Source organism: Ceratotherium simum, chromosome 27 (assembly GCF_057802395.1).
Source record: "Ceratotherium simum simum isolate JZ-2026a chromosome 27, ASM5780239v1, whole genome shotgun sequence".
Lineage (NCBI taxonomy): Eukaryota > Metazoa > Chordata > Mammalia > Perissodactyla > Rhinocerotidae > Ceratotherium > Ceratotherium simum.
Window position 1 is genome coordinate 11416115 of NC_141926.1, and position 24851 is coordinate 11440965.

Genomic DNA, 24851 nt, shown 5'->3' on the forward strand with positions numbered 1-24851 from the left:
ACATCGGAGCCGACACATGGAGTTGTCTGAAAGCTATTGCCAAACCTAAGAAAGTGAACCCAGGTGAAAACTCTCCAGCAGCCACAGTCCCTAGAGAAGGCCCTGGACTGCCGTATTGTGCAACGTCATGGGCACGTTCATATTCCCGTCTATGCTGGGGAGTTAGTGCCCCCCGGAGTTGTGCCAAGCATACCAAGCGACACCAACATCAACCCAGCCCCAGACAGTGCTCAGAAGAAGGAAGAAGGACTTCAAATCCCTTAACACAACAAATGACAACCATGCTAGAGCCCCTTCCATATAAGAAAGGGGACCAGATAAGAATCGGCAGAAAATGATAATAAAAAGTAATAGAATGGATGGCGTGATGCAAGGTATGCGCTCTGAAACATAAGGACCTTGGAAGCTGTCTGTGGTTTTGTTTTGGACCCACCTCCCAATCCCCAAAGGAAAACATCACTCTGCAGCCATGTCCTTGCTAATAGCACTTAACCTGGGCTTCTCTGGGACAAACTCTTTGCCACACACCTGTGTGGGGTTGTGAGTCAAGTATTGACAACTTCCTCCTCAGCATGGGTCTGACCACGACCACTGCAGGAGCGGGAAACTGAAGAGGAGCTGGAGAGCGCAGAAATCCAGACCCTTCTCTAGGCTCTGCCCTCTCCCATGTGGAAGAAACAAGGGAGATGTGGGCTGCAGAGATGGGGGTGCGGGCAAATGCTCCCTCAGGCAAGGGAAGGATGACAGAGCGGGCCCTTTGCTCTCCCTCTGAAGTACGAGGGAGCTGTTCCACCCCACAATGAAGGCAACTTTATAAAAGTGCTTCGAGTTATTGGAAAGAAAGGCCGTATTGGAATAAAAGCCAATGCCTTATTTTCACTCCTCTGTGATGGCTTTCATTCACTTGTTGCTGAATTAAAGACATCCACGTGGATATGAAAACGAGAGCACTCAGGGGATTTAAAAGGCGGAGGAAGGGCTTGCTGGGTCTTAGGTGTTTCTGACCCTGAGTGGGCTACATGCCTCAGCTCGCCCAGCCCACCCTTGGGCACCATCTAAACCAGACCTGCTCTGGTTCCCTGGACCCCGTCTCCGTCCAAATCCACATCATCTGCAGGACCCGGGTCACAGAGACCCTCAACAACACCAGGAGAAGAGGGGGCTGAGGGTGGCCTGGTTCGGCACTGTCTCATCTGTGAGTCTATTTGATCAAGGTCTACTCGACAAAATAAGACAAAAGGGTAAAAACAGCACAAAATGTTGGGTGCCCCAAATGAAGAAACACAAAACCTCATTCTGAAAGACAAAACTGTGCAAAAATCATCAAAGATTTTCTTTTATGGAATTTGGGATGCTTAATAATCCTAGCTGAATCAATGAAGGAATACATGAGTCAATCAATCAATGATCCCCAAAACACATTAATCACTCCACCGCACTGTGAACAGAAACAGTGTCCCTGACGTGTCAACACGTCTTCAAGGTCCAGGGGACAGAGACGGTGGGGAGAGAGGAGAGGCCCACCCGGAGAAGAGTTGGCTTCCAGAGATTCACACATTTCCCTCTATTCCTAACCCGGTTTCAGGTAACAGTAGTGTTGAGAACATTCTAGAATCCCACCTACAGTGGATAGTGTTGGAGAAATACAGAGCCAAAACTCACGTCACACATTATTCTCTGTGAATAAGTTGAATAATTTCAGGGGATTTTTAACTCTCGGCTTTTTTTTTTTTTTTTTTTTTTTTTGCATTCAGATGCATTTTGTATTCAGATCCTCTTGGTGCAGGAAGTAAGAACTTAATAAAAAATACCCTACAAACTTTGAAAAGCTAATTCACCTAATTCACCAAAATAAGGTATGCCATAGGCTTCTAGTTCTGGAAACCTGGACTGCAGATTAAAAAAAAAAAACCAATTCTGTTACTGAAATATCACCCACTGATATCCTTTAGGGGAAGGACATTCTTAATAAGGAGACTTCAATTCTGGGAAAGATATGTGAGTTGAATTGATATATTAACTGATTTTCCCATGGAAACAATGATGCAACAGAAGATTGTTTCCTTTGCCAAGAGCTAAAGGAACAACTTTTATGGAAATGCCCAATCAACCACAAAATTGGGGGAGGAGTGTCCTATGAACAATAAAGTATTCTACAGAATATACAAACCACTTAAGCAGGTGACAGAGATGACATAAAGGAAAACCAATAGAAACGTGACAGAGAGTGCTAGTCCCTAATGTCCTCAGTTCTTAACTAATTTCACAATTTCTGTAAGGGGGAAGGAATACAGGAAAGCTTTTCTCTTTGGGGAGATTCTGACATTGCAGCCGTCAGAATCTGATCCCCCTGCTCAAATTCTGGAATTTCTACTCGTGAGTCTCCCTTAGAGACTGAGGGAAACCGTTCTTATCGCATCACAGTCATGAGATAGGCCACTTCCTGAGGTCCGATAATCTCTCTCCTTGCACCCTTTGCCCAAGCTTTTCTCAGCTCAGCATTGCCTTCTTCTTCCTATATAGTTTGTGCCAGCAAAGTAGGAATCCTCACTGGTCTCATCCCCACCTCTTGGTCCGGTGCAGGATGGAGCCCCGTGGGGCAGGGGAGCAGGCCACCCTGCAGTTGGGAGGGACAAGGCCCATGGGGAAGAGAGTGGACAGCCAGACCGTGCCCAGCTGGACGCCTGTTATTACCACCGATTACACTGCAGGGTAACTGCCTAGGTCAACAGGAAGGGCTGTGCCTGGCTGCCTGCAGGGAAAAGCCCAGTGATTCCAGAGGTACCATCGCCATGACTACTGTGCAGTGCAGACCATCTGTGGGGCTTCTCAGTTTCTTTACTTTTTCTGCAAGGCAAAGAAAACCCTAACTGGACAGGAAACCACCCAGCAGGCCCCCTGTCCTTCGGCCCCTTATTGTCCCTCTTCTGCCCTCTGGTGGAGCAACAAAATAGCCAGCAACCAACAAAACCTAGTGCCAGAAATGAGGCTCCTTGCAGAATCAGAATCAAACCAATAGATCTTTTTTACCACCTTTAGGAGGAGTGGAGGGAAAGGCTGTCATGCCCTTCATTTTCATCTCTCTGTTAGTATCAAATATTGTTATTATAGTGGCATATCCTGTGACACAAATATTACCCATCACATTTCTTGTAAGCTTGTAAAGGAAAAATGTATCATAATTGTAGCAAGGCCTAGTTTAGAAAAGGAAAATTTAGTATTTTTTTCTTAAACAAATGAAAGCCCACACAGTTGACAGCACTTTCTAGATCGACTTTGCTTACACATCCAGTCAATGGTTTAGGCCGTCTATCCCCAGTGGAGTAGAGAGCTGGGCTCACTGTCTGCACGTTATCAGTCAAACGCGTTTATTAGGTTCCTCAGATTAGATTAAAATATGCTTCTCACTCTTCCATATCCTTAGAACTTAAGAACAAGTTCATTCATTAATACACCTATGTCCTAAGAAATATATTTTAGATCTTAAAACTTTGAAGCATAGATCTGAACTTTTCAAAAAGCCTATTAATTCTAAATATGTGCCCGAATATACATAGTATTTACTCTTTTCAACTGTCCTAACAATCGATGTACTATTAGATGGATTAAGAGGCTGACCCCCCTGGACCCACACAGCTTAATCATTGAACCATATTGCTCTTAGCTTTAAATTCTGACCAGAGGCTTAGTTATGTTAGTGTCCATTGTCCCAGTGGGTGGAACCGAGTCATAAGAAGTACGCGGAAGAACGAAAGGGAACTGGCTCTTTATCCTCATATACGAATTATGCGTTAAAAATGCCAGGGCTATTTTTAATCCTTATTTAATACTATGGCCTGATACCAACTAAGGCTTTTACATGGAGATGAAAAGCTTATTTCCTTGTAATATTCTCACAGGGAATTATTACAACAAAGGAACATCTTGTTCCGGAAAACCTGCTTAAGAGTGCAGCCTGATTTTATATACCCTAGTGGTGTACATTCTTGAATGACCAAGAGTATTCCAATCCCTATATGACTCAAGGGGGAAGAATGCACCCACCGAATGGAAGAACTGGCCACACGGAGCCCTCTTTCCGTTTGCACTGGCCCCCCCGCTCAGACCTGCTTTAAAATGCTCCGTACCTCTCACCCAGGCCCTGTCTTTCCACCTACACGGATTTCACCAGCTTAGAAGAGACATAAGCCACGTGCCCCAGCTACCTATTGCCGAGTAACAAATTACCCCAACTTCAGCAGCCCAAAGTGTCTGTTTTATTATATCTCATGATTTTGTGAGTCAGGAATTTGGACAAGGCTTGACTAGGTGGTCCTTCCAGTCCGTGTGACATTAACAAGGGTCAGTAGTGGTGTTCAGTTGGTGGATGGGCTGATCTAAAGGGTCCAAGATAGCTTCACACAGACTTGTCTAGTATCTTGGCAGGGTGGCCGGAAGGTGGGCTCAGCTGGGATCGCCAAATGGAGCACCTACAGGTAGCCCCTCCAGCATGGTGGCCTCGAGATGGTCACTGAACAAGGGAGAAGCTGCACAGCCTCTTATGATGAAAACTACACAGCATCACCCCCACCATGCTCTACTGGTGACCAAGTAGTCACAAAGTCGGGCCAGATTCAGGGGGAGGAGAATCAGAGCACACTTCTCAGTGGGAGGATGGTCAAAGAATTTGCAGCCATCTTGAATCCACCACATTATATGATTTCAGGGTGTACTGAAATGCTCAAATCATTTATTGAAAGATGCAGTTCTTTACTGACTTGAATTTGTTTAGGAAAACATTAGCAGTGCCTAAAAGCAGTGGAATTATTTTTTTGTACTCACTGATGGGCAGAGTAACGTATCTGCAGTACTCACCACAGCCAATCTCAATATCTGGAGAGTGACAGAGCAATCTTACTTTATAGCTGCTGTTTGTGATGCAAAGAATCATAATATATTGGTTAAAATGGCAGATAACAAAAAAGGCCCCCCTCCTTGGCTGATGTGTTAATACCTCTGAGTTTTCTTAAGCGTAGAATTCTCTGTTTGGAGAGTTAAACGACACAAGAAGCCATTGAGTGCAACCCAAAACTTCACCCAGTCTGACCATTTATGGGAGTTGAACTGAAGGTATCTGGCCTGGAGTTCAAACAAAGGGAGCAAAGTTGGGGGAGAGATTAAGTCTTTCCAAGATTCTTTGAACTCACCGCCTCCAAGGCCTTGACACCAACGGCACCAAAAAAGTGTTAATATTCCTCATTTAGGGAGAAAGCCTGGTGGCCCTGGATCTCCAGACCAATAACACCTTTACTCCCTGTGGCCTTCAGAGCACATGACAGCTGTGATATACTGGATGTCTGAGACGTGCATGCGGCCACTGTCCTGAGGGCCCCATCAGACCCCTTGTGTGCCTCCACCCACGCAAGAGTCCTGATTCCTCATCCCCACACCCCACTGTGCCTAGAGGTGGCCAGGGGCACCACAGGGGGACTGCTAGGGGTCATAATGAGGTTCTTCCTACCAGACTGGAGCATCCTAAGCCCCAGGAAGGTAAGAAAAATACAAACATAAAGCCTCAGGCAGAATGGGCCCAGGCTTTCTCCTCCCCCAGCAGCTGGCCCCCCTCACCAGCAGAAAGTCACGCTGGCCAGAAGGCAGGGGACCCAACTCTCTCGCTTCTCCAGGACAGCTCTGAACTCGCACACTCAGAAACAAAAAGGGGGCACTGAGACTAGTGTCTACCTAACCAGCCCAGTATTGCTTCTGCTTTGTAAGAATAAGTGGCTGCGTCTCAGACATGACAAAGAAATGACTATAGAAAGGGTATATGGAGCGGCCCAGATCACAGCTCAAGGCCCTCTTCGCTTGTGAACTAGAGTTCATATGGTAGTTATACGGTATTGAGATTTGCTGTAGTGAGTACTGCAGAGACATTGTTCTGCCAATCAATGAATACAAAAAAAAATAACTTGCTCTTAGGCACTGCTAAAATTTTCTTAAACCAGTTCAAGTCAGTAAAGAACTGGATCTATAAATAAATGATTTGAGCATTTCAGTACACCCTGAAATCATATAATGTGGTGGATTCAAGATGGCTGCAAATTCTTTGACCATCCTCCCACTGAGAAGTGTGCTCTGATTCTCCTCCCCCTGAATCTGGCCCGACTTTGTGACTACTTGGTCACCAGTAGAGCATGGTGGGGGTGATGCTGTGTAGTTTTCATCATAAAAGGCTGTGCAGCTTCTCCCTTGTTCAGTGACCATCTCGAGGCCACCATGCTGGAGGGGCTACCTGTAGGTGCTCCATTTGACAATCCCATGTTGTACCCCCAACCCCAAGAACAATGTCTGATATGTGATGGGTAATCCCAACTGAGTCCACCTTCCAGCCACCTTGCCAAGATACCAGAGAAGTGTGTGAAGCTGTCTTGGACCCCTCTGACCAGCCCGTCCACCAGCTGAACACCACTGAGCGACCTTTGTCACTCTCCTCCATTTTGGTCTTCAACTGTATTCCTTACTATAGTCTCTTGCCCTAGAAATGGAAAAGTAAAAATGATTTTCAACATGCACAGCACTTTAATAGCTGTTCAAGGTCTGTGCTCAGACAAAAACCAATGTCTGTAAATGCAATCTGACTGGTGAGGCATTGCTGGCTTAGATGGAAAGAATTTATAGGTTTATAAAATTTACATTCTGCAAAATAGATCATTAAAAACTGACCACCCAATTCTTTCCACTCGATATAGTAGCCGTGCTTTTACGTTGCCATCATTCATTTATCATCCATTGTACAAGCACAATCTGCCAAATAGAGGGGAATGAGGCAGAAGGGCAGGGCCCTCACTGTCAGAGATCCAGACGCCAAATCTGCCCTTTATGGTGGTCGCTGCCCAGCCTGCCACTCTGCTCTTTCCACCTGTCTCAGCAACCCCCGGGCTCCCTTCCTCACACGGTATTGTAATTGTTTCCTTCTGGATCACTCTCTAGGCTGAAGGCTCCAGAAAAACATGAGCTGTGTTTGTCACTGTTTGTCACTGTTGTACCCCCAGCCCCAAGAACAATGTCTGATATGTGATGGGTAATAAATATTTGCTTTAAATAGCCACTTGGGTCCAAAACACCACTCCACAGTTTGGAAGACTTCTCTGCACATCAAGAGACTCAACTTTCACGTGGATGACCAAGCACCGAAGGGAAGAGAAACAGGGAGGTGGGGGTAGAGTCTATATATCTAGTAAAAATCTAGAATTAGAGACTTTTTTTAATCTGATGATTTCTTGCATGCATATATAAGATTAGACTTATCCTTGCAGACTGAGTATATATCAACATGGTCTGTGTCTCTACATGGAGCTACTCTCTCAGTGGTTTCAAAATTATCTTTCCAAACACCTTTTGATATCTGTGTATTTCAGTTCCCCCTCTCACTTAGTAAACATAGCTATAGGTTGGCTTCCACAGCTCACGGGACCTCTACAAATAGGATTTGTCATCATTCTCTATAAATTTTGGTCAATTCTTTCAACAGCTGGGAGCATAAATAGAACATCTGGCTGGTTCTAAGGAGACACAACCTTGGAACAATATTTTGATACCACGTCATCACAGATGATTACTTTTCACGAAGGTTTTTATTTGTGGGAATCAAATTCATTTCGGTAGATGACAAGCCAAGATCAAAGTGAGGTATCTTATATTTTCAGATGGAGCAGTGTCAGTGTGAAATGATCCTGTTGTCTATACATTTTAAACTTTGTTTTGAACAGCAATTCTTAAATGTAAGAAAGAGTTTGATCCTGAAAGGGCACATGCTTCATAAAATGTAACCTGCTAATTAAAAAGAAAGGGAGAGAGGCAAGACTTGAAATACCTAATCCCTCAGGATTTAGGAAGTTATAGAATATAAAGTAAAACGGAGCACTTAAAGATTCCAGTAAATAAAGTGGAAATTTCTAAGAGTGCTATCAGCCTATGATTTGTTTTCCCATGCATCAGTTACAAGAATTACTAAGACTAAAAGCATAAATTATTCCAGTACGAATAGTCAAAACCGTCCCATAAAAATATATGCAACTCATATGACAGACAAAGGTCTAATTTCTTTAATATAAAAATCAGGAAGGATAAGGCCAAAAGCAATTTGAAAAAATGGACCAAGCACGTAAAAAGCCAATTCACATAAAACAGATACTAGCATTTTTTAAATATATAAAAGTATACTCAATCTCACACATACTAAAGGAGAGGTGAATTACATGACAGTGGGCATCCTTCTTCATCACTTAGATTCAAAAAGTTGTGTAATACACTGAGCGGGGAAAGTTGGAGAGGCAACACTCATATAGTGTTAGGGGAGCATTATTTGTATAACCTCTTTGAAGAGGAAATTTGATAAAGGTTATCAAAATCCTAAATAGGCATAACCTTTCCCCTGGCAATACTATTTCTAAGGGTTTAGTTTCCATGTATGATTGTACATCTGTGGAGGGATATTCACTACAGCATCATTTAATATATCAAAAAGAGGAAACTACCTAAACATCCATCTGTGGAAACTGATTGTAGAGAACCACCCCTAGAAAACCATGAAATTTTTAACAAGAATGTGAGAGAGCTACAGACACCAATATGGAATGATTTCTAAGATATGCTGTTAAGAAAGCAAGATATAACCCAATGTATTTCCAGTGTACTGCTTTTTATTAAAAAAAAAAAAAAAAAAAAAGTAGGGGGCTGGCCAGCAGCACAGTGGTTAAGTGCACATGCTCCGCTTCAGAGGCCCAGGGTTTGCAGGTTAGGATCACAAGCGTGCACTGACGCACCGCTTGTCAAGCCATGCTGTGGTGGTGTCCCATATAAAGTAGAGAAAGATGGGCACAGATATTAGCCCAGGGCCAGTCTTCCTCAGCAAAAAGAGGAAGATTGGCAACGGATGGTAGCTCAGGGCTAATCTTCCTCACACACACAAAAAAATGTGGATATGGTATTTTTAAAAATATGTCCACTAATTCTTTTACTTTTTCTTTAAAAAGTGGAGCTTAATTCTACTCTCCTTGAGAGCTGGACTTGGTGAACAGAATAAGGCAGAAGTGACTGTGTAGTCTCTAAGACTGAGTCATAAAAGGTATTATGGCTTCTTGTCTCTTGAATCCTTGCTCTGGGGAAAGCCAGATGCCATGTTGTGAGGACACTAAAGCACCCCTGTGGGGAGAGTCTGAGTGGTGAGGAATTGAACCTCTTGCCAACAAAAATGTGAGTTAGCCATCTTGGAAATGAATTCTCCAGCCCCAGTCAATCCTTCAGATGAGACCACAGCCCTGGCAAACATCTTGACTGCAACCTCATGAACCACAACTACCCAACTAAGCTGCTCCCAAATCCCTGGCTCAGAGAAACTGTGAATAATAAATGTTTGTTGTTTTAAGGTGCTAAGTCTTAGGGTAATTTTGTGTGTGTGCGTGTGTGTGTGTGAGGAAGATTAGCCCTGAGCTAACATCTGTTGCCAGTCCTTCTCTTATTTGCTGAGGATGATTGGCCCTGGGCTAACATCCGTGCCCATCTTTCTCTTCTTTATATGTGGGACACCGTCACAGCATGGCTTGATGAGTGGTGCGTAGGTCTGCGCCCAGGATCCGAACCTGCAAACCCTGGGCCGCTGAAGCAGAGGTCGTGAACTTAATCACTATGCCAGCAGGCTGGCCCAGTCTTGGGGTAATTTTTGACACAGCAATAGATAACTAATACAATGAGGATATTTATATATACTCTTCAATATGCACAGAATACCTCAGGGAAGATATTTAGTAGCTGTCTCCAGGGCGAAAAACTGAGAGGCTGGGCCTCAGGGGTAGAAGAAGACTTACTTTTCATTGTATTACATCTGTTTGTATTTATAAATCTTTTTTCATCCTAATGTATTATCTTTTTTAAAAAAAAAATCATTAAGTACATTTTACAAAAGAATCCCATGGAGGGGCCCGCCCGGTGCGTAGTGGTGTTAGCTATGGTGTTAGACATCGGTTGTTAGCTCTGGGCTAATCTTCCTCACACGAAAAAAAAAGAAATAAAAAAGAAAAAAAAGAATCCCGTGGACTACATCAGTGACCAAACTGTGCATAAATATGTTTAATCTCTATGTTATTTCAACCTTACCTAAATCAAGATTATGGATTTCACAGGCAAAAAACATTTCTAACAATATATAAGATGTTTAGTGTCTTAAATATTTTTTACTGTGATAGACACTGCTGACTCTTTACTCAACAGCCATTCACCTTCCTTGCTAAATAAAACCTCAATTTTGAGTGGATGGCAATTTATCTAGCCCCAGGTGATGAATCAAAGTAGGTTTAAGCTAGGGGTCAGCAAACATTTTTTTTAAAAGGCCCGATAGTAAATACTTTAGACTTTATGGACTCCAGCTAGAAATGGAATTGGATACTGTCTCCCTGTGGGGAGAAGAATGGGTTGCCAGAAAACACGGTGACGTCTTTCAGAAGCTGTCTGCATTAGAAAACATCTCCTCCCAACTACGCCCAGATACAGACCCCGGTTTATGTATCAATGCTCTATCAGAAAAAGAGCGGAGAAAATTAATGATGGAAAAGGAGGAGTTTAGGAGATGAAAACATCCACCTCCCCAATTCTCAGAGAAAACTTATCTTTGTTGAATGTCACAGGAGCTCAGAGAGTGGCTAGAGCAAAGCCAGCCTATCTTAGAAAATCTTGAAGAATTTGTACTAGGGATTACCAGAGGGTCCCATGCTCTATGTCTCCCCAAATGCAATTAAATCATTAACTCTTTGGTGACTACCACTGTATCTGCAGGTCCTCCTGCTACATACTCCTACAGCGTCCTACTCATCCTCGCTCCCTCCTTCCCTTCCCACCAGCGTTCACTGGGTGCTTATCACGTGCCAGACCCTGTGCTGGGGACTGAAAGAAGAATGATGAGCAAAAACTGTATGGTCCCTGCCACTGCAGGCTTTCAGCCCAGTGGAGACGTCCACACACTTGATATAACACAATGTCTTCTGTGCTAGATGGTAAGCCCCATGAGGGCAGGGACCCAGTCAGTCTTGCTGAACCCTGTGTCCCCAGCCTCTAACACAGTGCCTGACACTCAGTAGGTGATAAATCCACATGCACTGAGTTAATGGATTAATCTATACCACTATGACCCACTTGAACTTAAAGCATGGGTCAGTTTGGATTTTACACATTCCTTCAAATTCTAGGTTTTATTTTTCTGTGTCTCTGAAACAACGGGGTAAATTTATATGCTTGAAGAACGCAGTGTGGTGTTTTTCAAGGTTTCCTGTGGATCTTCAGATACGCAAGGAGGCAGGATATCTGAGTGGCCCTAATAGAGAAGAGCTGGCCACGTGAGACCGAGGATATAAAGGAGACCCGATGTGAGGAGGAGAAGCTCATGCTGAAGGTGAAGCACGGTTGCTCACTTACTCCTATGAGTCCAGAGCACACGGTCCGTCAACCCGGGCAGCAGGGGCAGGAGCTGTAGCATCTGTGCACACGGCAGGGCAGAGCCACAAGTTCCCATAGGCCCGACGGGATTCCAGCGTCTTGTAGCCCCGTATCAAGATGTCTTCATGGAGAAGAGTGGCTCTGGCCCTTTCACAAGGGACACTGGACTGGGACAGTGGAGAACACGGCTTGTGTCCAGGTTCTCACTAGCTGAGTCACCTTGAATCAATCACCCATCCATCTGGCTATCTACCTATCATTACCAAAAAGCACTGATAGAGGGCCTCCCACAAGCCACTGCTGTGCCAGGCAGTGAGGATGCCATGCGGAGAGGCGATCACAATGTGGGTCTCAGTCAGCGTGGTGACTACCCCCAGTGTGCGTGTGCGTGCCCATGTGTGTAAGAGGTGAGCAAAACATGATATTCTACCTCAGTTTCCACTCCAACCAACCCTGTACTGATTTCCTGTATGTAATTTGTGAGCCAGTGGTATAAGACAATCAGAAAACAAATTACCAAAAAAATGTCATTTTTCAGGGAGAAGAAAAGTCGCAGAAATGCAGCTTTGCTCATTTCCCTTCAGAACACCTAGTCCACCCATAGTTATGAAAATAACACCTCCCTTTCAAGCTCCTCGAAGACCAAGCCCCAGAGAACAGGTCCCAACACGCTCTCTCTGGGGAAAGTGTGTGCAGAGAGCCACAGCCTACTGGTCTACCAGGAGTCAATTAGATGCTGCTCCCCACACGTTCCCAGCCCCCTCCCATCCCTCCACACAGTGTGGAAATGCTTGGGCAGCTCAATTTTTCTATTTATTTATTTGGGGGGGTGACAATGCTTATTCAAAGGCCATGTCCTTTACTTTCTTCTATCATCAATTTCACCTCTCTGGAGAACCCAAATGTGATGGCCAATGCAAGTTGTCCAGCTCGGCAGGAGCTGCATGTTCATAGTTAAATGTATGGTGTCCAAAACATAATTTATGAAATTCTTAGACTCTGGCCCAGGATTCTTCACTGGTTACAAGGAGTTTTTTTTAAGTCATGTGAAATTTGCCAGGAAATCCATATCTCAGACTATCCCACAGCTAGACCCTGCTTGAAAATATACAGGCGGGATTAGGAGAACGAAACCTGTTAAGTGAGACCTCCTTGCTGACGAAATCCCCTCAGCTGCTAAAGTCCTTAATTTACCCATTCTTGTTGGTATTTTGTCTGTCGTTTGTTGTTATTATGTTATTATGTTGTTACCCTTTGTTGTTATGAGTAAAGAAGAAAAGACTCTTTCTTACTAAATATATTGCAGCGTTACCCTATAATTTGATGACAAGTAATTAACACTTCTTTGAGAAAACAAAAATTAACATGATCAGCAATTACTTTACCACACAATAATTCAAGGAGGTTTTCCTTGGCCTGTTCTAGATGTTCCTGGCTCTTTTACATCCAAGAATACATTCTTGCCTACTTATAGAATAAAATAAAATGACAAATTAAGAAGAGGACAACTGTCAAAAAGATGGGGAATATAAACCATCAGGTGGCCAAAATTAGAAGCAGATTTTATTATTACGTGTTACTGGGTCGTAGGTCATTACTTTCTGGTATATTTGTAACCAACATGTTTATTTTTAAAAAATAGGAGGAAATGTAATAAAAGTTAAAAGCTCACAAATAGAATATGTGCTAATTAATTTAAAACTGTGTTTACTAGGCTGTCATATGAAGGCTAGAGGAATGTTTGGAAGAACATTGCAGCACTCTTCTTAAAGAACAGTTCTGTGGGGGTCAGCCCGGTGGCACAGTGGTTAAGTTCGCACACTGTGGTTCTGCGGCCTGGGGTTCACGGGTTCGGATTCCGGGCACGGACATACACACTGCTCATCAAGCCATGCTGTGGCGGCATCCCACATACAAAATTTAGGTAGATGGTCACAGATGTTAGCTCAAGCCCAATCTTCCTCAAACAATAAGAGGAGGATTGGCAACAGGTGTTAGCTCAGGGGCACTCTTCCTCACCAAAAAAAAGAACAGATCTGTGAATCCTATGCTCCTACGCTCCAGCGTCGGCACAGAAAACCCACCATGACACACTTGCCTTGACGTGTTTACAAAACCCAGGAGGTCAGATGCCCACTATGGAATACAGTGTCCAAATAAAGTGGAGCCCTAAGAAGGAACATAGAAAAGGCTAATCTGGCAAAGAAATCTTATTTTAACCAATTCAAAGATTTTAAATCAGGTATTACAAACTCAAAAGATGTAACAGTCTAAAGGGTTTTTGCTTGATATTTGCTTTGGGGTCTTTGTTTGTTTGTTTGTTTGTTTTTGGTAAGGAAGGTTAGCCCTGAGCTAACACCTGTTGCCAATCTTCCTCTTTTTGCTTGAGGAAGACCAGCCCTGAGCCACTATCTGTGCCCATCTTCCTCTATTTCGTACGTGGGTCACTGCCACAGCATGGCTTGATGAGTGGTATGTCGGTCCACGCCCAGGATCTGAACCTGTGAACCCTGGGTGCCAAAGCGGAGCACGGGAATTTAACCACTATGCCACCCTGTTTTGTTTTTAATGAGAATCATTAGTAGGGTAAGAAGAAAGTGAGATGCTTAACAATCCTATGAGGCACATCTTAAGTAGCCCTCAAAAGCCGATTCATGCAGTAGTTGCTTGAAAACCAATCTCGCTATTTGGAGATCTGTTTATTTCCTTAAAGAAAAATAAAAGACAACAACTGAGCACCAAGCAAATCCTCAGAGTAAAGCATTCTGGATATGTTGTCCACGACATGCCCCTTGCCTCTGCCTACATGAACTGCACCTGAGCAGAATCTGAGAAAACAACTTTTTACTTTTCATAACATTCTTATCCCCAGAGAATGGAGGTAATTAGGTACCTAGAGGGATTTGCCCTAAAAAAAATAATAAAATGGCCAGAATGGACTAGGAAGGCTACTGTTTCTGTGCAAAATCAATGAAAGTTTATGAGAGCTGAACAGATGTAAGAATAAGAACTCACACTTATATTATGTGTATTTCAAGCGAGTTCTCAGGGCTTTATGCAATCTAATTCTTGGATCCCCACAACAATCTCACTGGGTAGATACTATTATTGTCCCCATTTTATCCATAAGCAACAAAGGCACAGAAAGGTTAAGTAACTTGCCCAAGGTCACCCAGCAAGAAAGTAGCAGAGCCAGGATTTGATCCCAGACCCACTGGCTCTAATGTCTGTGCTATTGATCACCACAGTATGCTCTCTCATGCAGGCGGCCACCCATTCAAAGCTTCATCCCATTCCAGACCTGTGCTCCACATCGGAAATATAAGATGAATTTCACACAGTCAAGGGAAGAGAGAAAGCATGCAGAGTGTGTGAGTGGAGCTTCAGCAGAGGGACATCCAACCCAGACTGGGGTTGGAAAAGGCTCCCCAGAGGAGATGATGCCCCTGCTGAATCTTGCACACGTGGTAGATAACCAGGCAGGGGGCAGGGAGAGGAGCGAGGGGGAAGAAACTCGATTCAGGCAGAGAGTATAGCACTTAAAAAATTTCAAGACAGGAAACAATGTGGTTCTCTCAAGGGACAGTAAGTAGTTCACTACGCTGGCGTAGCAGTACCATGGGTGACAAAGTGTGGGGACACCGAGGCAATACCAAGGAGGCAGGAATAACACCATGAAGAGTCTTGTGACCTGGTTAAGGAATGTGGATTAATCTGAAATTCTGCAATAAACAACTGAAGAATTTTACACTACGAAGCAAAACAATCAGATCTCTTTTTCCTACCTCACTTGCTATTAGGAAGGGAGTAGATGAGAGAGAGCTGAGAATGGAAGCAGAGAGACTAGTTAAGAAGCTATGTTTCAAAACTGCAACAAGAGGCTGGAATCATGTAGCCATGCACACAGAGCAATGGGAAATTTCCTAAACCAAGGAGCAGACTGGGGGCACACACAGCATCGCTGTGCTCAGCTTTCTCTCTCCCTTATCTCCCCTGCAGACTTCCAGTTCGCAGTGACCCTCCTGGGGGTCGTATCCCCAGGTTATGTCCCAACACATAATCTTAAAATGTCTCAGGGTCTTAAAAATTGCTCAGAACAGCACCTTTTCACCAGCGAAGAAATGCGTGCCCTTTCCTCTCTAACTCCTTTGCCACCCAAACAATTCTTGAAATTCTGAGGTTAATCACTTTGGGAACATTTCGTTTTTGCTTATTAGAATTTGCTTACATTTCAGTCAAGGAGGTTTAGGTTATAACTGGCTTCTATAAGCCTGCAAGTATTTTGGAAGGATTATGATTCAACATGCAATGCACATTCTTGACCTTATTATCTGCTGTTTTCCCGATCTGGCCAAAGGTCTTCGGAAAGGGCCTTTTTTAACAAAGATCCTTGTGTGAGCTGCTGCTGGACCTTGTCCCTTATTTTTCATGCCTTGTAGAAACACCTATTTAAACTCAATACTTCCTCAGTCATGATTCCACAGATTCTTTAACAAAATCATTGCTCTCTTCCCATTTGAAGTAAGATTGAAAATAGGACATCAAGGCAGATAATGTTCAAGATACCAGCATTCTGTATTCTTCCAAAATAAATGTTAAAATCTTCACTAAATATTATAATATTTAAATAAACTTCCACTTTCCTCCCAAACATATCGAGTCTACCAAAATAGGATACGTTTTTGGAGCTGAAAACATTGGCCAACTCTGGGCCTTGGGGATTCGAGTCCCAGGGACATTGCTCACATTACAACCTACCTGTTTGCGTTTTTTCACTTCAAGTATTAGCGCTTCCTTTGGCAGAAATTGCTCTGAACATCAATAGGGCGTGTCGCTTTTTGGTTTTTTTTAAAGTTCATGCTTTAATAACTTCCTGGCTAGAGGGGCCAGTTAGGATTTTCAGGACAAAGGACAGTGGAATGCTGGCCACCCACCCCCCCCACATCCCCACTTTCCACCACCCCCACCCCAACTTCTTTGCTTCCAAACCGTCATACCCTCTCCAAAGCGCTCCTTTAACTCTTCTCCATGAAACCCAGGCTGTCCCACCTCCCTCCTGTGAATAGAAGTGACATCAGGACCCCAAGGGCACCGTCCCTGACTGTCTCGGATCTGAGAAGACCAAGGCTAAGGATGGGAGGGGGCGTCCTAAGAGTTAGGGGAAGCGAGCTTTACCTTCACGAAGAGGGTGATGTCGTGCTCCTGCCCCGGGGCCCCCTCCTCCGACGCCTCGCCGTCCTCCCCGCCACCGTTCACCCGCGCCGTCTCGTCGCCGCCCTCTGCGCTGCCCTCCTCCGCCAGGTGGTTGCTGAGCTCGGGCTCCGGCTCCGCGGACCCCTCCGGCGTGGCCGCCTCGCCATCCGCGCTGCCCTCGGGGGGCTCCTTCTCGCCCCGGGCTGCAGCATCCTCTCCTGGCCCCTCCGGGCCCCGCTCTCGCCTCTCCTCCTCTGCCTCCTCCATCTCCTCCTGGAGCCCACCCTGGTCCCCGTCCTCGCCGGCGTCTGCCCTCCCGTCCCCGGGGGGCGTTTCCTCCGACTCCGCTCCCTCCGGGGCCCCCGCCTCCTCCGCGGCCCCGGCCGCTGCACCCCGAGGCTCCGCCGCAAGCTCCCCGGGGCTGCACTCCTCGCTTTCCGCCGCTGCGGCCTCAATCGCCTCGGCCTGGGGCTGTGGGCTGCTGTCCCTTCCCTCCCGGGGCTCACCCTCAGCCCCGTGCGCCCTTCCCGCCCGCCCCTCGGCGTCCATCCTGTCCGGTACCGGCCCCTCGGCGTCCATGCTGTCCACCGGAGCTCCGGGCGCACTGCCTCCCGGCTCCTCCGGCCCGCGCTCCGCCTCCTCCTCCGCCTCTGGGGCCACGGGGTCCCCGGGCTCCCCCTGAGCCTCCTCCGGGCCCTCGCCCTGCGCGCCGCGCCCGGGGCTCGCCTCCGCCACCTGCTCCGCGCCGCTCGCTTCTTCCCCTCCCTGAGGGGCCTCGGTGCCCTCCGGGACACCCTCCTCGGCCTCTGCCTCGCCCTGCGCTCCCCTCGCGCCCCGCGTCTCGGCCCCCGGGTCACCTCCCGCGCCCGGCGCCAGCTCACCCGCGTGCTCTCCGTGCGGCCCCGCTCCCTCTCCCTCCTTCACCGCGGCCGTCGCGGCTGCGCCCGCCCGCTCGCCCCTCGGCGCCTCCGCGGCGCCCTCGCTGGCCTCCTCCCGCTCCTCCTTCGGGCCTGCGGCCCCCGGATCGCCTAGTCTCTCCCCGAGAAGCGCCGGACCCTCGGGCAGTCCCTGGGCACCCGGGGCGCCCCCTTCCGGCTCCGCGGCCTCGGCCATGGCCGCAGATCCCCGTCCTTGACCTGAGACCCTTCCTCGACGCTGCTGGGCGAGGGGCGGGTGCCTGGGGCCACTGCGCCCCCTCCGAGAGGACGCCGCGGTCCGGGCTCTGAAGGCGCCGCTCCGGGCTCTGAAGGCGCCGAGCCGTGCGCTGGACGCACAGGGCAAAATCGGCCCCAAGACGCTGCGCCCCTCCTCCCGGGTTTAAACTCTCTGGACTCTTCCTCCACCGCTAGTGCTTCTTCCCGCGTCTGCTCCCCACCTGAACCCTAATTCCGACCCGGATTCCCTTGAGGCGTGGGCCGCGGAGGTGCAGAGCGCGGCTGGAGAGGGCCGCTTCGCTCCTGCACCCTTTAAGGTGCCTGGCCAGCTGTCCTGCGGTTGACCAGAAGTCCTTGGTGCCAACTCCACCTGTCTGGGGCTTGGGCGGGGTTTGTACTCCCACCTTTCCCCTTGTTTGAATGGCTTGGGAGCCTGGCCAATGACAGCCTTTCTCATGGCCCTTGTGGATTTCAGTGAAAAGATCCCGGTTCCACCGGCCGCTTGGGTATTTTCTGCAACAGCCTCAAGTTCCAGAGGCAGTTAAATCACCCTCGGAACACACAGCCCGATACCCAAACGCCTAATCTCCACTTCCCCAGGAGTCAAGCTTTAAGCTGAGCTGGTACCCAACTGAAGATGTCCACGTGGCGCCTCAGTGTTCAGGAGCCAGTTGGTAAATCCTGGAAGAAAGAAGAAGACGCCACATTGCCACCTTCCAATTTCTGCAGGGCCCTCCTGAGAAGTTCCAGAGGCCCCGATTTAGAAGCAAATGGAGCCAGTTGAGCTGCTCTGACCAGAAATGGGCTCTGTTGTGCATGAGAGGCTCCCCTCTCCTAGCATGACAAGCACAGGGGGTCCTGCGCTGGGAGAAGGTTACATTCTTCATCTCCGTTACATCCTTCATCTCCCTGGTCCCTGAAGACTCTAAGAGTCTGTTTATTTTACGAATTCTCCTAGATTTTCTAAACCCATACCCAATGCTTCAGCCTGAAAATTGTATGTTAATGGCTTGGGGAGCTGAGGATGGGGAGATGAAAATACAAGATTTGAAGGAGGGGAGCTGTGGGCTTCACTGGGTTAGGAATCTCCTAAGATTGCAAACCAGACACCTTCTCCCTAAAAAAGGAAGTTGTGATGAAAATGATGTAGTAAGTTTGTCAGGAGCTAGGCTAGATCTTGTGAGTTACATTGAGGAACTGGTCGCCCAGAATGGCACAGTCTAAATGTGGTGGAGCGGTTATCCCTACTCAAGACTGTTTTGAGTTGTCAGCCTCTTAATGGCTTTGATACTGCCCTGAGACACATTAGCAGATCAGGACCACAGAGGACTCTGTTATCACTAAAAGATCAGGGGCATCTTTGATGTGGCTTGGAGTCACATATTTGGCCCATCACCAGGATGTCTCCTAATTCCCATGGGTGACAGAAACAGGAGCCCAGTGTCACTGGATTCATGCTGCCTTTCTCCAAGATTGTGCCCTCTCTGGGAAGGAACAGGCCAGAAGCTTCGCCATCACAAAGCAGCATCTATTCAAAGCATGGCACTCACACACACGAGCTAGACAGACACATGGACACAGATCCTGCTCTGCAGAAGCTCCGGGCACCTAGAAAAGGAATCCTGCGGCATTCACAAGGCAAGAAAAGAGTCATCAGCCTTATTTCTTAAGGAAGGATGAAGCCAGGAAGGGTGAAAGCAGCACATTCAGCCCCAAATAGCAAACACAGCACAGAATTACAGTCCTTTATGCAAACCCCATGAAGCCAGATGTGTTTCAGAAAACAGAATTCTTAGAAAGATGACTGAGTGCTTATAGTATATATTACATAACACTGCCCACCAACCTGTGTTCAAACACATTAACATTCCTGCAGTGACACAGATGAACATTCCCATTAGGTGGGATATGTAAAAACTATACATAGTTTCAGGACCCCCAGTTCAAGTGCACCACCAAATGAGTTCTGATCAGTCTGGTTTTGCTTCCAGATGAGTTCCCCAAAAAGCTTGCCATTTTTGGAGACTTTTGGATTTCAGAATGTATACAATGGATTGTGGTCCTGTGACCCATGGAAGGGCTCTGGGTATATTGCACTGCTTGGAAACATCCGAGATTACTTATGTCTGTAAGTTTGCTCTTAATAACAAACTGTCTCCAATGCTCTGCTTTCACAAAGAACCAAATTAAAGGCACATACTTAAGTGAGTAATAATATTCCATAAACTTTAACTTAGGCAAAGTTGATAGAAATGTCCTGGTTATTGGAAAGTTGGCATCTCTGGAAAAACCTCCTATTGAATCGAGCCAAGAGATGATCGGCTAATGAATGTAGACTCCATAGATTTGACTGGCTGGCTGAGAGCTGGCCCCCGTAGTGTCCTTGTGGAAAGACAACACTAATAGAGACTCTGTCCTGGCAGCTGATCCCATGTGTCACACAAGGCTGCTTTATTCTGTAGGATTCGGACTTATTCTTTTATACTGTTTGGATTCATTTACTCACATTGACCTTGGTTCTCTAAATAACATCATTGCATCTGTAGAATGCCGAATCTTTCACTTTTTAATGATAGTCTTAATAAGCAATTTTTAAAATTTTTATGTCATATAATTTTGCAAATTTCTTTGATTTTTCTATAAGTAAACAAAACATATTATTTTTAAATGAATACAGGCTCAATGCTGAAAATAACAAAGACAGAAAATAACAGAGCTCTTCACAATTTTTCTGGAATGCCATTACCCACGATAAACACTTTCTCCATTTTTGAGAGGGAGAGAAAGACCGCTCTAGACACTGAGCATACAGGAATGACCAAGACTGAGAAGGTCCTTCAGCCCTTCACATGGCTTTGGGGTGGAGCAAAAATAAATAAGTAAACAATTAACCAGATGACTTTGGATAATGTTAAGCTTTATGTAGACAGACACTCACGTGCATGCACACACTCATGCCCACACTGAAAAGATTAACCCCTTTCTCTCACAGCCCACATCCAACCTGCCAGTAAATCCTACTGTCCCTACTTTTTAGATTATATCCAGAATCCAACCTCTTCTCTCTACCCCCGTTGCTACCACACTGGTCCAAGCCCCCATCACCTCCTAACTAGTCCTCCTGCTTTTCACTGCCCTCCTACAGTCTATGTTCCACCCTACAGCCAGACGATCCTCCTTTTGAAAGCATGAGTCCACCATGCCTCTTTTATGCTTGAAACCTTTCAAAGCCTTCCTGCCTCACACCAAGAAAAAGTCAAGTCCTTACACGTCAAGTATGAGGTTCTATAAAATCAGGCACCCCAATCTCTCTCTGGCCTCATTGGCTCCTAACACGCCAGACTCTGCTGTTCCTAGAACTTGCTGGGCGTTCCTCTGCCTGGATGTTGTCTGTATCCTCGTAGCTCACACCTTACCTTATTGAGGTCTTTCATAAGCTATTTTGTCTAAGCACTCTATTCTATTTTATTATTTTATTTTATTTTTGTGGTGATAGCACTTAAAATCTACCCTCTCGGCAATACACAATACAATATTGTGAACTACAGTCACATTATTGTACATTAGATCTCCAGAACTTATTCATCTTGCGTAACTGCAACTTTGTACCCTTGATCAACACCTCCCCATTTCCCCCCTCCCCCCAGCCCTTGATAACCACCATTCTACTCTCTGTTTCTACGAGTTCAACTATTTTTAGATTTCACATATAAGTGAGATCACGCAGTAATTGTCTTTCTGCATCTGGCTTATTTCACTTAGTATATGCCACCCAGCTTCATCCATGTTATCACAAATGGCAGGATTTCCTTCTTTTTTAAGGTTGAATAATATTCCATTGTATTTCTTTATCCACTCATCCATCAAAGGACATTTAGGCTGTTTCCACATCTTGACCATTGTGGGTAATGCTGCCACAAACATGGATAAGCACCCTATTGAAAACACACTCCTACTCTGTCACCTTTTTCTGCCTTATTTTTCCCCAAAGTTGTTATCTCCATATGACATCTAATATATTTAATATATATTTACTTATGCTCTGTCTCCCCTGCCCGCTCCCCCCCTAGGGTGGTAGTTCTGTGAAGCCAGGGGGTTTTGCTTGTTACTGCCTGGAACAAGACTGGGCATGTAGGAGAAGCTCAATAAATATTTTCTGAATGAATGAATACATGCATGCTTTCATATACTTATGTATCAACCTGAACCAGTTTTCAAAAATACGGTTCTTAGTTTTATTCACAGGGAGACAAGCTAATATCGCAAGAAACACTGTTCATCGAATTTTCTACTGACTTTGGGGAATACTTGAGCAAATACTTGTAATTATTAGCAAAGGCCAAGTCAGTTCATATAAAGAACACGAAAGGAAATACCGAATAAACAGAGCTGTGAAGGTCGCTGTGAAGTCATGTAGAGATTTGCACATTGTTAACTCGGCAGCCAGCACCAGATTAGCTATTTAAATACCAAAGAGCGTTAAACAGAGGTGACATATTCAAGGATGGGAGGCAAGAGGCAAAAGTGCTGATAGTTAAGTAGCTTGTAGTAATCGGTTTTCCTACCGTATATTACGAGGAATCATGAAGCAGCGTAATTCAGGGATTACAAAGAAAACCTCAAGGGCTTATAAAGAAACAATGTAAAGGTTTATTGTTTTGGTTGTTTTTCCAGAATGAACGGACTCATTTCCACAGAGATCCTCTCTTTCTCTAGCAGGTCTCTGCCCCTTGCAGAAGAGCCTTTGGGACGATGATCTAGCAATAACATTCAGATCACAGGATGCACTGATGGCTGAACAAAAGTTCCTCTTGCACTGATGGCTCTTCCAACAGCTCTTCCTCTTCACCTAAGAATGGCCCCAGACCTGCCTTAATCTGCCTGGCTTTGCTCAGTTCCTTGTAAACGTATATTTCAGTTAGAGGAAGGCTATCACTGCAGAATAGACCTAACCTAGGAACCAGGGAATGAAGCATGATATAGCATCTTGCAAGTCGATAAGAACGTTACACAAACATGAACAACGCCGTGGTGAAATGGGGGGTGCTCAGGTCACATTGCGTGATTTAAATCCCACTTCGTCATGTATTAACTGTGTGATCTTGACTAAGCTTTTCATCTAGAACAGTGGGTGTTATAATAGGACCATTGTCATTGTGAGTTTTAAATCAGAGAATGGATGTATCATACTCAGCGCAGCACTTGTTATTGTTAACGCGACGACCTCACTGTTAGTATTGTCCCAGAGGACAGAGTTATCACTCCTTGACAGGATGGTGTATTAAAGTACTGGAAGAGCCAAGGAGAAGCAGGGTTACACTTCGCCCCACTTAGCCCATGACAGTCCTGGGTTATACCTGTTGTCTCAGCAGCATGATCATAAGTGTATCCCCTGTCACTCGCAAAAGGGTCCTAATTTGGACAATGAATTATGTGGTCCCCTACCTTGAATTCATCTAGCTAGTGAGAGTTTTTTTCATTTTCTTTCCACAAGATCTTGCACTGTTCTCAAAACAAACTAGATTTTGGATAAGTACTTGTTGGATGATAGAAGAGATTTTAAAACAAGAGAAGAAGAGGAGGAGGAAGATGGGAAGGAGGAGGAGAAGTCTCCAGAATTTTATTACTAACCGCTTGCTGAAAGCCCTTCTGGAAAGCTAGTCTATAATCTGAAAGGAAAGATGAAGGAGTATTGTGGGCTTCAGATATAATATGGTCAGCCCCAGGGAGAAGGACAAGGATGGGAGGGTATGTAGTTCTCACGCCAAGCTGGCTTCTTATCCAGCTTCTTATTCTCACAGTACCTTCACTTCTGACACGAGGAGCAGCAGTAACAATCGTGCTGGAGACAGAAACAAATAGTCCCTGACAGTCACGACATAAGATTTTGTGCCCCACTTTTTTTCCCCAGCTTTAGAGTTATATGAGATATAACTGATGTATAACATTGTGTTCGTTTAAAGTGTACAATATGATGATTTGATACATGTATATTGCACAGTGATTACCACAATAAGGTTACTTAACTCCTCTATCCTCTAATATAATTACCATTTTTTTTGTATGGTGAGAACAACCGAGATCTACTCTCTTAGCAACTTTCAAGGATACAATACAGTATTATTAACTGTAGTCATCGTGCTGTATATTACATCCCCAGAACTTAGTCATCTTATAACTGGAAGTTTGTACTCTTTGACCAACATTTCCCCATTTCCCCCACCCCCAGCCCCTGGCAACCACCATTCTACTCTCTTACTATGAGTTGGGCTTTTTAGATTCCACGTGTAAGTGAGATCGTGCTCCGCTTTTATGTAGAACTCTCTTTTGGGAGCCCACCTCCCTCTCTGTGCCGATCACTGGCTCTGGACCACAGGCCCCATCATTCAGGCTCACCATGAAGCTGCTACCCAAGTCCTTCCCCCGTCCCCTGCCAGTCTTCCAAACACTGCTGCTAGATTCTGTTCTCTTTTAAATAGGCTTTTCTTTTCTTGTTGTTTATTTATTTCTTCTTGAAAACAGAGTCTACTGGGAGCCCCAGAATCTAAGGTCTCCTGTTGTTTAGCTTGCTAACAATTGGCCCACCAGGAGCAGCAATGAGAGGTAGTGTCTTTCTCAGACCTTATACTGCAGCCTAAAAACAATAAAAAGATGCTCTAGAAAGATCTCAATGCCAAAGGTGTTCTTGGCAGAGGAATTTGAAAAACAACAAGTGGCATGGAGGTCTCTGTGGAGCCTGGCACTCTTAACAAGTCAGAAAGCAGCAGATGGGGTTTGTGGGGAGCACTGGACCAGCTGTGTCATCCTGGCTTCCTTCTTACTAGCTTATCACATGATGGCCCAGGCCACCTCCTTCTCTAGCCTGGACCACTACAATAGCATCCTAACTCATCTTCCTGTATCCACACTTGTCCCCAGGTCCGTTCTCAAGGCAGAAACTTGAGTCATCCTTTAAAAATGTAAACTGGATAAGGTCGCTCCCCTGCTCAACTCCTTCCAGCAGCTTCACTCTACAGTTAGAACTAAATCCGAAGATCA

The 24851-nt window shown here is 45.6% G+C and overlaps 1 protein-coding gene across 1 annotated transcript in view; it reads right to left on the reverse strand.

Annotated features, from left to right (window-relative positions):
* CLIC6 (CLIC family member 6) overlaps positions 1 to 18165 on the reverse strand; it is a 43990-nt gene extending 25825 nt beyond the window's left edge. The window contains exon 1 of the mRNA XM_004429700.3: positions 16642 to 18165. Coding sequence (XP_004429757.1) covers positions 16642 to 17772 — 1131 coding nt within the window. The 5' untranslated portion in view covers positions 17773 to 18165. The remainder of the gene's footprint in view (positions 1 to 16641) is intronic.
* Between the last annotated feature and the right edge of the window lie 6686 nt (positions 18166 to 24851).